At 43.2% G+C, this 12,065-nt stretch overlaps 2 protein-coding genes across 2 annotated transcripts; one reads left to right on the forward strand and one right to left on the reverse strand.

Annotated features, from left to right (window-relative positions):
• Positions 1 to 397: 397 nt before the first annotated feature.
• LOC115202881 (zinc finger protein 408) lies at positions 398 to 4,780 on the reverse strand. Its single transcript, XM_029767028.1, has 4 exons — positions 3,578 to 4,780; positions 3,413 to 3,480; positions 3,009 to 3,277; positions 398 to 2,874 (listed from the first exon to the last, which is right to left on the reverse strand). The coding sequence occupies exons 1-4, from the start codon at positions 3,788 to 3,790 to the stop codon at positions 947 to 949; spliced, it is 2,478 nt and encodes an 825-aa protein (XP_029622888.1). The 5' UTR covers positions 3,791 to 4,780; the 3' UTR covers positions 398 to 946.
• LOC115204715 (uncharacterized) lies at positions 4,242 to 9,398 on the forward strand (the record flags this gene model as incomplete). Its single annotated transcript, XM_029770442.1, has 7 exons — positions 4,242 to 4,266; positions 5,125 to 5,134; positions 6,327 to 6,433; positions 6,735 to 6,994; positions 7,148 to 7,403; positions 7,843 to 8,502; positions 8,634 to 9,398. Coding segments are annotated over 7 exons (2,073 nt in total), but the record flags the coding sequence as incomplete, so codon positions are not given.
• Between the last annotated feature and the right edge of the window lie 2,667 nt (positions 9,399 to 12,065).

Consider the following 12,065-nt stretch of genomic DNA (forward strand, 5'->3'; position numbering starts at 1 on the left):
TACACTTTCCACACTATGTCAAGAATAGCTTTCGCCATTGTTTATTTTCTGTCAGGGCCTACTCATGGATTACTTTATATACAAATGTTTGCTATTAAGTAATTACAAGTGGAATATCAAATGATAAAGACAAAAGCAATGTCAAAAACACACAATAAATCAACCTTTTAAATACTGCTATTTGCTCATTTAGACGATGATAGTGTGTGCTGCATAGACAAGCATAGCAAACACACACTAAAGTTGCTCCAAACCAGAATATTTGCTGATTCCGTCTCGGACTGTCCCAACCATCTAAATATTTGCACCCTATTATTGAATGACGCATTGGATAAAGAGTGAAAGGTCAAAGTCTTGTTCAAAAACACATACAACTGTTGTAAAGCCACCAAAGAGGTACTTCATTTCTCTATTTTAATTGGAGTCTTCAACAATAATGATCATCTTGTTGATGGCCCATATTTACAACAGTGTATTAAGATACAGTAAAGCTAATTAAAAAGCCTTCATAAACATTCTCTAGACATCAAATATATTTTAGTCAGATAAAAAAAGCTAACTATTCATGAGGATTTCTCTTTGTAACCATTAAGATATTTCCTAAAATACAGGGGCAGGTAGTTTTAGTACAGTCAGTCCTTGAAAATAACATTTGCTGCAGATAGTGGCTAGACAACATCCACCACAGATATTTGCTGATATCTTTAACTCGTTGACAATTATGGCTCCTTTCTCCAGTAATCTAAATGGAGTATCCTGATGGTGATAACATATTTTATATTCATAACAAAATGTATTTTCCATATAAGTACTGCTTATTGTCTTCTTTTAGGTAAAGTACATCTAGCAGGCAAAACAACATTTTTTCTTCACATTCTTGGTTTTATTTGAAGATTTAAAAAAAATAAAAACAGCAACAGAAAGCAAAATGGTGTGACTTGCAGTTTTAAACTCCTGTTTCTATCTCTATTGTCTCTGCCACAGAGCTCAGTCCGTCCTCTCCCTGTAGAATCACCAGGTTGCTGTGTGTTTTGTGCTCCCTTACCACAATGCACTTATCATTAGAATCTGAGACAACTATCTCAATGACATTCTCATTTAGCTGGATCTGCCCCACATCCTGTTCCAACCCTTCCTCTATTACCACAGAAGATATGGCATTATCATGATACGAGTCATAGGTGCTGACAATAACCTCCCCTGAGTTAGGCATGGCTAAGTCTTCGATGGCCTGAACATAAACTACTGTCTGACTCTCTGTGTTCTCTTCAGTGACATCAACCCATGGCTTGACCTCTGTCTTGCGAGGGGTCTTTCTAGGTCTGCCTCTAGCAGGGGCAGAGTGGCTAGACTCCAGAGCTGCCAGAGCGTCAGCTAGCTCCCCAGATGTCCGATCTTCTCTGTTTTTATGGGAGAGCTGGTGGCGAACCAGGCTCTGCATCAGCGTGTAGCCAGCACCACATGCCTGACATTTGTAGGGCTTCTCCTCAAGGTGGGACTTCATGTGACGGCGTAGCTTGGTGGCCATGGTGTAGGCCTTCCCACACACCTCACACTTGTGAGGTCTCTCCCCTGTGTGTAAACGTTCGTGGGCCCGCAAGGTGTGGGGGTCCCGCAAGGCTTTGCCACATATAGGGCAGAGGTAGACTTCCCCTGTGTGTGATATGAGGTGTCTGCGGAGTTCAGGCACCTGTGAGAAGTACTGATTACAATGGTTACACTTGTAAGGCTTTTCCCCTGTGTGGATGCGTAGATGCCCCAAAAGGTTTCCCCGCTGTCGGAATGTCTTACTGCAGTGGGGACAGGCATAAGGCCGTTCTCCTGTGTGCAAGCGCATGTGATTCCTAAGGGAGCCCGAATTGGCCAGTTCTTTATCGCAGACAGGGCACTTGAGCTTAGGAGCATGGTAATTTTCTTCCTTGGCGCGGTGGGCCTCCCTATGAATACGTAATGAAGGCCGGCGGGCAAAAGCCTTCCCACAGATATCGCAGACAAAAGGCCTCTCTCCTGTATGGAGAACTTCATGCTCCTTCAGATCCCGTTTCAGGCCATAGCTCTTGTCACACTGCTGGCACTTGAATGGCCTCTCTCCCTTATGCATCAGAAGGTGGGCCCTGAAGTTCTCTTGGGAGCTGTAATTCTTACCACACTCTGTGCATAAGTAAGGCTTTAGGTCCGAGTGAGTGAATTTGTGCTTCTTCAGGTGACAGAGCTGAAAGAAACCCTTGTCACACTGGTCACATGTATACCTCCTTTCCCTGATGTTAAAGATGTCTGGAGCTGTCATAAGCTCCTCCGGGTCTTTCTTCCCCCCTTTGTCACTATCCTTTGGGATTTCATCTGAGCTTATATTTTCTCTATCTTTTATGTCTGTTTCTTGGCAAGCTTGTCCATTTTCATCACCAACTCTGGACCAACTTTCCAATGTTTTGCGCCCTTGAAGACGCTTGTGGATGCAGCTGACTAATGAATGCACCTTCCTGGGTTTAGCAGCCAGTCTGCAACTGGCCCTGACAACCTGTGGCCCCTGTTCCTCCTGGGGTTTTCTTACCACATTACCTGGTTCTTCACTGCTCTTTGGAGGCTCGTCTGCAGGACTCACAAGTTTGTCCTCATTAGAGCATGGCACATTGGTTATTTCTGGAGTGAAACGTTCTGTTTTTATTATTTTGCCTGAGTCAACTTCTCCATTCTGTTCCATTGTTTTCTCACCCCTGGAATGAGAGTCTCTCACACATCTCTTTTTCATTTTGTAGATAAGAGGTTTGGTCCTTTTGATTCCAGCCTGGCTTTTCTCCTCCTCCACCACCATAGACTCTGTAGACCCCAGTGGAGAAGTTGACATGTCTGAATCTTCAGTGTGCTCCTCGGGCTCTGTAAGACATACAAATATCTTCCACGTAACATTTCAGAAACAACTATCCAAATATAAAATGTCATCATTTCATAACATCCTCCTTATTTGTAAAGAATGTTACTGTGTATTAAGAATGCGGGTGTCAGGCTACCTGTAAGCTTGAGCTCTTGCTCCATGGAGTTTACACCTGGGGATCTCTCCTCCCTGGACTTGCGAGGTGTAACTTGTTTGCGAGGTTTGCCTGGTGTTGTTAGTGACCCTCCTTGGCTTCCATCGTGTTCCAGAGGATCAGCTAGGAAACTCCAAAGCAGAAGTTCTGTCCCTGGGTTGATGTCTTTGCAGGCCCTTAGACAGAGACTTCCATCCACCTCATGAACAGTAACATTCTGTTCATCTTTTCTCCTTGCATTACAGGCAAATCTGCATAAAACAAAGAGGGTTTCTCTCTCCCAATGACCAAATTAAATGTGACAGTAATGTTAATGTGTTTGATTCAGCTGAGCACTACAAAAAAAAAGACCATTGGGTTATTCTTCTTTACCTAGAGACACCTACCTAATCCAATAGCACCTGTCCCAAAGATGCCCCTTGATTATCGTCTGATATGCTTCTTCCATCAAGCTCTGACGACAACAAATGTGTTACATTCAATACATTTGCAATGTTATAGAAACTTGAGCAAGTGTGTGCCTCCGCCATCGCAACCACTCTGATACATACCTCTGTAAAGTCTTCACTTTGGTCAAAGGTGTTGCTTTGGTTTTCTACACCCAGAAGCATCCCTTTCTGCAGAGCATGTCCTACACACCAGAGCCCCAACTGGCCATCATTTGCTAGAGAGGGGCCCACTGTCAGTCCACGAGGAACAGCATTCAGCACACTGTGTAGGAAGTCCTGGTTTAGGGATGGGCCCCTCATACCCAGAGAGTCCATCCTACTCTCTGTAGCCACAAAATGTAGAGACTCTTAAAAATGCTAATGTTTTGAACGTCGTTTACAATGACTAGCTTACAATGACACACAAAAAGAATGCACGTTTTGGATGTCATCTACAATGACTAGCTACATTGGAAGTTGAAACCTATCTCCTTGATTTGTGTTTCAAGTTGTCATTGATAGAGTACAGCAGCCACATATACAATGTATACACCATAGGAATATAGCTAGCTGAGCTTTATGGCCATCGTTTATCAATAATTGTGTGTGACATGCATACGTGATTGCGTGGACCTGGCGGGTGGCAAGCTTTGTCGTGACAACTTATGTATACATGCGCATGCGCGGACAAGGCAACACATTTCAGCGCTAATGTAAGCCCCTGTCAAAACCATTAGCCAACGTTAACAGAATTTGCTCACTAACAAAAGTTGGCCTGCTTAACTGAAAACAGTACACGTCGACAAGGGGCCGTGAGTAAGTTTGTCAATGAATTGTGACACAGACAGTAAATTATTATGAAGAAGTACAAGCCAGCTATTAACTGGCGCGCTAGCAAGCTATGATTTCAGTAGCTAACGTTAGCGCGAACAGGCGAGTATTTATCAGAACTCTAGAAACAGTTGTTTAGTTTGATAGGTAGTTAATAACGAACGTTAACGCTTTTTTATTTGTTCTTGGTGGCACTGATGATGCTAACTAACAAACTCAAGCTACTGTTTTGCTACCATGCATGCTACATTGTTGTTGTCTGGCTAACCAGTCGACGACAGTGTGAACATGATACTACGATTAGGATATCAAACAAATTTCAAGTAGACGTTCGATTCGCGGCAATAACACGAAAATATTTCAACTAACTCAGGATTTCCACAGGGTCTTGGCCAATTTGTATCATTCGTTTTTTCCATTTGAAAACTCCGGGAAAATCATCGTTCTCCAGCCGAGGACAGAATCCGGAAGTCCTCAAGTTCCTTTCTATCGAAACATTCCGACAGGAAACATGTCATTTGACTCACAGCGTAAATTCTATATTTATTCAAATTCGAATGGTTAAAAAGTCAGATGACTATATGATATAGTCATGGATCTTTAGCTATCGTACCTTGTTGGTTTTTTCCAACAAGCTAATTTACAACATATATTTATCAGCGGCAATAGGAACTCATGTACGTTGTCTCATAGAGCAAGTGCCGTGGTCCCATTTATGGTTTTGCCATTGCCAGACTGAAATTGAATGTCGAGTTTATTTTAAATACTAGGACTAGTTGTATTACCTGATCCACCTGTATTCATGAACTGCCATTATATTATGCATTTTCTACCAACAGACTTGACATGGTATGCTGAGGTGGGGAGTCTGGGGACCTATGCACTATGGCAGAGTCACTTGCCATCCAGGACCATTCAACAGAAGCAGAACTATGCACCAAGTAGTAATATGAATCAATTTGGCCTAGTAGCCAGCAGATTGACAGCAGATTGCTTACAGCTGCAGACAGGCTAGGGTCGGACAGGCTTCTTGTGTAAATTAAGACACAGCGCCGGCTCCGAAAATGTACCTCAATCCAGGGATGAGAAATGTGTTGTACTCCGAATTGTCCCATTATCCCAACTGTTACACCGAGATGATTGAACGACTGCTAAAATAACAGTGGAGCCGGCGCGAGTTATAGCTCGCAAAACGTACCTCAATCCAGGGATGAGAAATGCATTGAACTTCTGAATTGTCCCATTATCCCAACTGTTACACAGAGAAGATCAAATAGCAGTTGTTCAATCGTCTCAGTGTAACAGTTGGGATAATGGGACAATTCAGAAGTTCAATGCATTTCTCATCCCCGGATTGAGGTACGTTTTGCGAGCCATATCTCGCACCAACCCTAGTGCAGCTGTAAGCAAGCGGGGTGGATCTGCTGGATAGCCTAGTAGTAGCTATGTGTTCTATCCTCTACTAATCAATGATTTGCTGTTTTGATCAGTGGAGGCTGCTGAGGGAAGGACGGCTCATAAAATGTGCCTGAAATAGAGTATAATGGATGAAATGGAGTGAAAGGAATCAAACACATGAAAACCATTCCATTCCAGCCATTATTATGAGTCATCCTCCCCTCAGCAGCCTCCACTGGTTTTCATATAGCCTAGTCTGTTTTAATATCTGCTGCCTTGATAGCCCATCTTGGCAGGTTTGTTGAATAAATGGATGCTAATCAGGTGCAGTTATAAAAATAAAACATTTGACGCTCATCCAGAGATTACTTCTACCTACATACATATTACCTCAACTAACCTGTGTCCCCGCACATTGACTCTGTACTGGTACCCTCTGTATATAGCCTCACTACTGTTATTTTACGGTTGCTCTTTAAGAAAAATAAGTGTTTAGTAAAAACAAATAAAACATTTTTTATTAAAGCTGCATGTTGGTTAAGGGCTTGTAACTAAGCATTTCACTGTAAGGTCTACACCTGTTGTATTCAGCGCATGTGACAAATAAAATTTGATTTGATTGTGATATGCTATAATCTTATAGTGAAATAAAAGACATTGAGTCCTTTGAGACAGAAGGAGCCAACCAGAGATTGAAAGTCGACCACTTGCTTTTCACCACTGAAAGACACCAAAAATGTTACTTCTGGTGTGAGTATTACATATTTCTGTCCAGTGCCTTCACACACAGACTCGCACTAAGAGCCTTAGACTATGACTAAGAGCAGCTGAACTGTGTTTGACTGTTTCATTTGTTCTGATACTTTGATACATTTCCCAGTGCCACTAGGCCTATCATTTCTGTATGTGAATATTGCTAATGAAATGTACTCTACAACTTCTATTGTTGGTGTGGTATTGTTTTTTCATCCATGCATCATTGCTGTAATTTTTAAAATAATTTTACCTTCAAATTATATTGCTTAAAATGTACCTTTGTCATGCCTTACAGTTTGTGAAGAGTGCAAAGACAATTTTATTGATGAATGCCCCACACATGGCCCTCCAGTTTTTGTACCTGACACCCCTGTGCCAGTGGGTGTCCCAAACCGTGCCGCCCTTACTACCCCTAGTGGCATTGAGGTCATTCAGGGAGGCAGTGAGGTGGACGTGTACTGCGTAGACAAAGACATTCCTAAGGGGGCACTATTCGGTCCTTACCAGGGTGAAGTGGTGTCACAGGACAAGTCCTCTGGTTTCTTACCCTGGATGGTAAGTTGAATCCACAAACCTTACTATGTTTTGCAATTCACTTTTCACTAGTATATGGTATGACTCATGAAATTGTCTTCCTAACTTCATGCACCATGTGTAACTTTAAGGCTCTCGCATCTATGTATTTATGTCACTGATTTTTATCCCTAGTTGGTGGACAAAAACAACTCATACAAATCCATTGATGGTAGCGACGAAACCAAAGCCAACTGGATGAGGTATGTCCGAAACTCTTCAGAGGACATTGAGCGAAACCTGACAGCCTTCCAGCATGGTGAGCACATCTACTTCCGGGTGTGCCGGGACCTGTCAGTGGGAGAGAGGCTTCGGGTATGGTACAGTGATGACTACATGGACCGATTACACCGCATGTCCCAGGACACCATTGACAGCAACTTGGCCACAGGTAACACTCCTACCTCATCCCTTTGCCAGCCCTCTAGTTAACTACCAAACTTATTTTTATTGCTTTCCAGAGTGCTACAATGTGTGTACTTTTCTACCCATATCACTGATCTAAGATCTCCTAAATTGTTATTCTAAGAAATTCAATAGTATGACATTTTGACCACCAGGGGGAGCCATGTTGCAAAATACATGGAGAAGCTCAAACAATGAATGGCAATATCAAACCAGTAGTCACCTTTTTGAAATTAATACTTCATGTATCAGCATGTCGTTTTATGCACAAATATAGTTAATAAAGAGGATTTTGTCATTTTATTATGTAAGAATGATTACATGTTTGTTTATAATATTATAGGCAGTTTTAAGGTGCTTACCCGTCAGGCTGATCAAGTTAAACTTGGGGTTTTGAAAGATCATCTTGTCTCCCTCCACAACAGTTGAAAAGGACTCACGAGTGTGGTCAAGCCCCTGGAATGTTACAGCCCGGGACCGCGAGGCCAACCAGGCCCTCATCGAGCACTACGGGTCCCCAGAGATCCAGGGCCTACTGAACGACCGGACAACCAGAACCAAGCAGATCTTTGAGATCATTGCCAGTCGGATGGAGGCACAGGGCTTCCTGATCAGTGAGAACTCGTGGCAGGCTGGCAAGCGATGCTTCCAAAAGTGGCGCAACATGGAGCGCACGTACAAAGACTATGTGCTGGCGTCCAGGAGGACTGACGCTGGACGCAAGAAACAGCCCGAGTTCTTTGACCAGTTCCATGCACTCATGGGCCAGAGGCTGAGCTCCAAGCTGGCTGCTGCTGACACCCCAGCCAGGGCGTTGACCAAGCTGAAGCCTAAAGCTGTAGCACCAACTCCAAGCCTGCCCCTCTATGCTATTGTAGGCCATCCAGTCAACCTCGGTATCACCTCCAGCCCAGAGTCAGAGATTGGAGTCTATGAAGGCACCACTGAGCCTGAACCGCTAGCCAGGAAGTCCAGGAGCGAACGGTTCCCACATCCCAAGATACTCCAGTCAAATGCGGAGGAGGAGAGGACAGAGAATCAACTCCAAAAGGGGAGGAGGAGGTCATGGCTTGGGGATGACAGAGGTACACGTGTTATGATGTTGAATCTTAGCAGATGGCCTATAACTGAAAAGGACGCAGCCATTTTCAACATCATTGACAGTCTTTGTGTAATAACTCTTCATTTTTCTCTGTCTTCCTATCCACGTCTCTAGCTGCTGAGAACGGTGGGTCCCTGCCTGTGTGGTCGGAGCGGAAAGTGATCAGTCAGGACATTGAGGCAACGGAGGCTTTAGTAGAGCTGTACAGCTCTCCAGAGATCCAGGGACTGATCAGGGAGAACAAGACCCGAACCAAGAGGATCTTTGAGATCCTAGCTAGCAGGCTGAAGGAGCAAGGCTTCCCCATCAGTGATGTGCCTGAGCAGGCGGGGGAGCGATGCTTCCAGAAGTGGCAGAACCTGTCGAGGGCGTACAAGGAGTACGCCCTCCACCCAGAGAAGGCTGACATGGCCAAGAGGAAGCTTCCAGCCTACTTCAACAGGCTCCAGGACCTCATAGGCCACCGGCTCAGCCTTCAACTATTTGAAGACTCCCCCGAGCCTGATGGCAGCATGGGAGATGCTGAGGCAGATGCAGGGATTGAGGACATAAGCCAGAATCTGTTACACATTGTGGAGGTGCCGGCGAGCCCCATTGACATTGTCAGTCCCCCCTCCACTTCTGCCTCCTTCTCCTCTTCACATAGAGGAAACCACCTCAATGTTAGACCTAGTGGGCGGAAGAGAAGGAGGATGGCAGATATATTGGATGTCTTTCAGGGTTATAGGGAGGAGGACAAACGATTGCAAGAAGAGAAGGAAAGGAGGGCAGAGGAGCGCTTTAATCAGCTGCGAAGCCTTCTGCAGCAACAGCACACCGAGACTAAGGCGGTGATGAGAGAACTGATCAATTCCATGAAGACAAATTGAAAAAAAAAAACTATGATATATATATATATAAGTTTGGACACACCTACTCATTCAAGGGTTTTTCTTTATTTTTACTATTTTCTACATTGTAGAATAATAGTGAAGACATAACAACTATGAAATAACACATATGGAATCATGTAGTAACCAAAAAAGTGTTAAACAAATCAAAATATATTTTATATTTGAGATACCTCAAATAGCCACCCTTTGCCTTGATGACAGCTTTGCACACTCTTGGCATTCTCTCAACCAGCTTCATGAGGAATGCTTTTCCAACGGTCTTGAAGGCGTTCCCACATATGCTCAGCACTTGTTGGCTGCTTTTTCTTCACTCTGCGGTCCGACTCACCCCAAACCGTCTCAATTTGGTTGAGGTCGGGGGATTGTGGAGACCAGGTCATCTGATGCAGCACTTATCACTCTCCTTTTTGGGGAAATAGCCCTTACACAGCCTGGAGGTGTGTTGTGTCATTGTCCAATTGAAAAACAAATGATAGTCCCACTAAGCCCAAACCAGATGGGATGGCGTATCGCTGCAGAATGCTGTTGTAGCCATGCTGGTTAAGTGCGCCTTGAATTCTAAATAAATCACAGACAGTGTCACCAGCAAATTACCCCCACACCATAACATCTGCTCCTCCATGCTTTACGGTGGGAACCACAAATGCAGAGATCATCCGTTCACCCACACCGCGTCTCACAAAGACACGGCGGTTGCAACCAAAAATCTTGAATTTGGACTCCAAACATAAGGACAAATTTCCACTGGTCAATTGCTCGTGTTTCTTGGCCCAAGCAAGTCTCTTCTTCCTATTTATGTCCTTTAGTAGTGGTTTCTTTGCAGCAATTCGACCATGAAGGTCTGACTCACAGTCTCCCCTGAACAGTTGATGTTGAGATGTGTCTGTTACTTGAACTCTGTGAAGAATTTATTTGGGCTGCAATTTCTGAGGCTGGTAACTCTAATGTACTTATCCTCTGAAGTAGAGGTAACTCTGGGTCTTCCTTTCCTGTGGCAGTCCTCATGAGAGCCAGTTTCATCATAGTGCTTGATGGTTTTTGTGACTGCACTTGAAGAAACTTTCAAATTTCTTGACATTTTCCGTATTGACTGAACTTCATGTCTTAAAGTAATGATGGACTGTCGTTTCTCTTTGCTTATTTGAGCTGTTCATAATATGGACTTGGTCTTTTACCAAATAGGTCTATTTTCTGTATACCCACCCTACCTTGTCACAACACAATTGATTGGCTCAAATGCATTAAGAAGGAAAGAAATTCCACAAATTAACTTTTAACAAGGCACACCTGTTAATTAAAATGTATTCCAGGTGACTACCTCATGAAGCTGGTTGAGAGAGTGTGCAAAACTATCATCAAGGCAAAGGGTGGCTATTTGAAGAATCTCAAATATAAAATATTTTCTGATTTGTTTAACACTTTTTTGGCTACTACATGATTCCATATGTATTATTTCCTGCAAATAAATGCTCTAAATGTCAATATTTTTATTTGGAATTTGGGAGAAATGTGGTCAGTAGTTTATAGAATAAAACAACAATGTTCATTTTACCCAAATACATACCTATAAATAGTAAAACCAGAGAAACTGATCATTTTGAGGTGGTCTCTTAATTTTTTCCAGAGCTGTATATACATACATATGTGTGTATGTACAGATGAAGTCAGAAGTTTACATACACTTAGGTTGGAGTCATTAAAACCCGTTTTTCAACCACTCCACAAATTTCTTGTTAACAAACTATAGTTTTGGCAAATCGGTTAGGACATCTACTTTGTGCATGAGACAAGTCATTTTTCCAACAATTGTTTACATACAGATTATTTCACTTATAATTCACTGTATCACAGTTCCAGTAGGTCAGAAGTTTACATACACTTAGTTGACTGTGCCTTTAAACAGCTTGGAAAATTCCAGAAAATGATGTCATGGCTTTAGAAGCTTCTGATAGGCTAATTGACATCATTTGAGTCAATTGGAGGTGTACCTGTGCATGTATTTCAAGGCTTACCTTTCAACTCAGTGCCTCTTTGCTTGACATCACGGGAAAATCAAAAGAAATTAGCCAAGACCTCCGAATTTTCTTTTTAGACCTTTACAAGTCTGGTTCATCCTTGGGAGAAATTTCCAAACGCCTGAAAGAACCACGTTCATCTGAACAAACAATATTATGCAAGTATAAACACCATGGGACCACGCAGCTGTCATACCGCTCAGGAAGGAGACGCGTTCTGTCTCCTAGAGAAGAACGTACTTTGGTGCGAAAAGTGCAAATCAATCCCAGAACAACAGCAAAGGCCCTTGTGAAGATGCTGGAGCAAACCGGTACAAAAGTATCAATATCCACAGTAAAACGAGTCCCATGTCGACATAGCCTGAAAGGCCGCTCAGCAAGGAAGAAGCCATTGCTCCAAAATCGCCATAAAAAAGCCAGACTACGATTTGCAACTGCACATGGGGACAAAGATCATACTTTTTGAGAAATGCCTTCTGGTCTGATGAAACAAAAATAGAACTGTTTGGCCATAATGACCATCGTCATGTTTGGAGGAAAAAGAGGGATGCTTGCAAGCCGAAGAACACCATCCCAACCGTGAAGCACGGGGGTGGCAGCATCATGTTGTGGGGGTGCTTTGCTGCAGGAGGGATTGG

The sequence above is a fragment of the Salmo trutta genome, chromosome 12 (assembly GCF_901001165.1).
Source record: "Salmo trutta chromosome 12, fSalTru1.1, whole genome shotgun sequence".
NCBI classification, from domain to species: Eukaryota; Metazoa; Chordata; class Actinopteri; order Salmoniformes; family Salmonidae; genus Salmo; species Salmo trutta.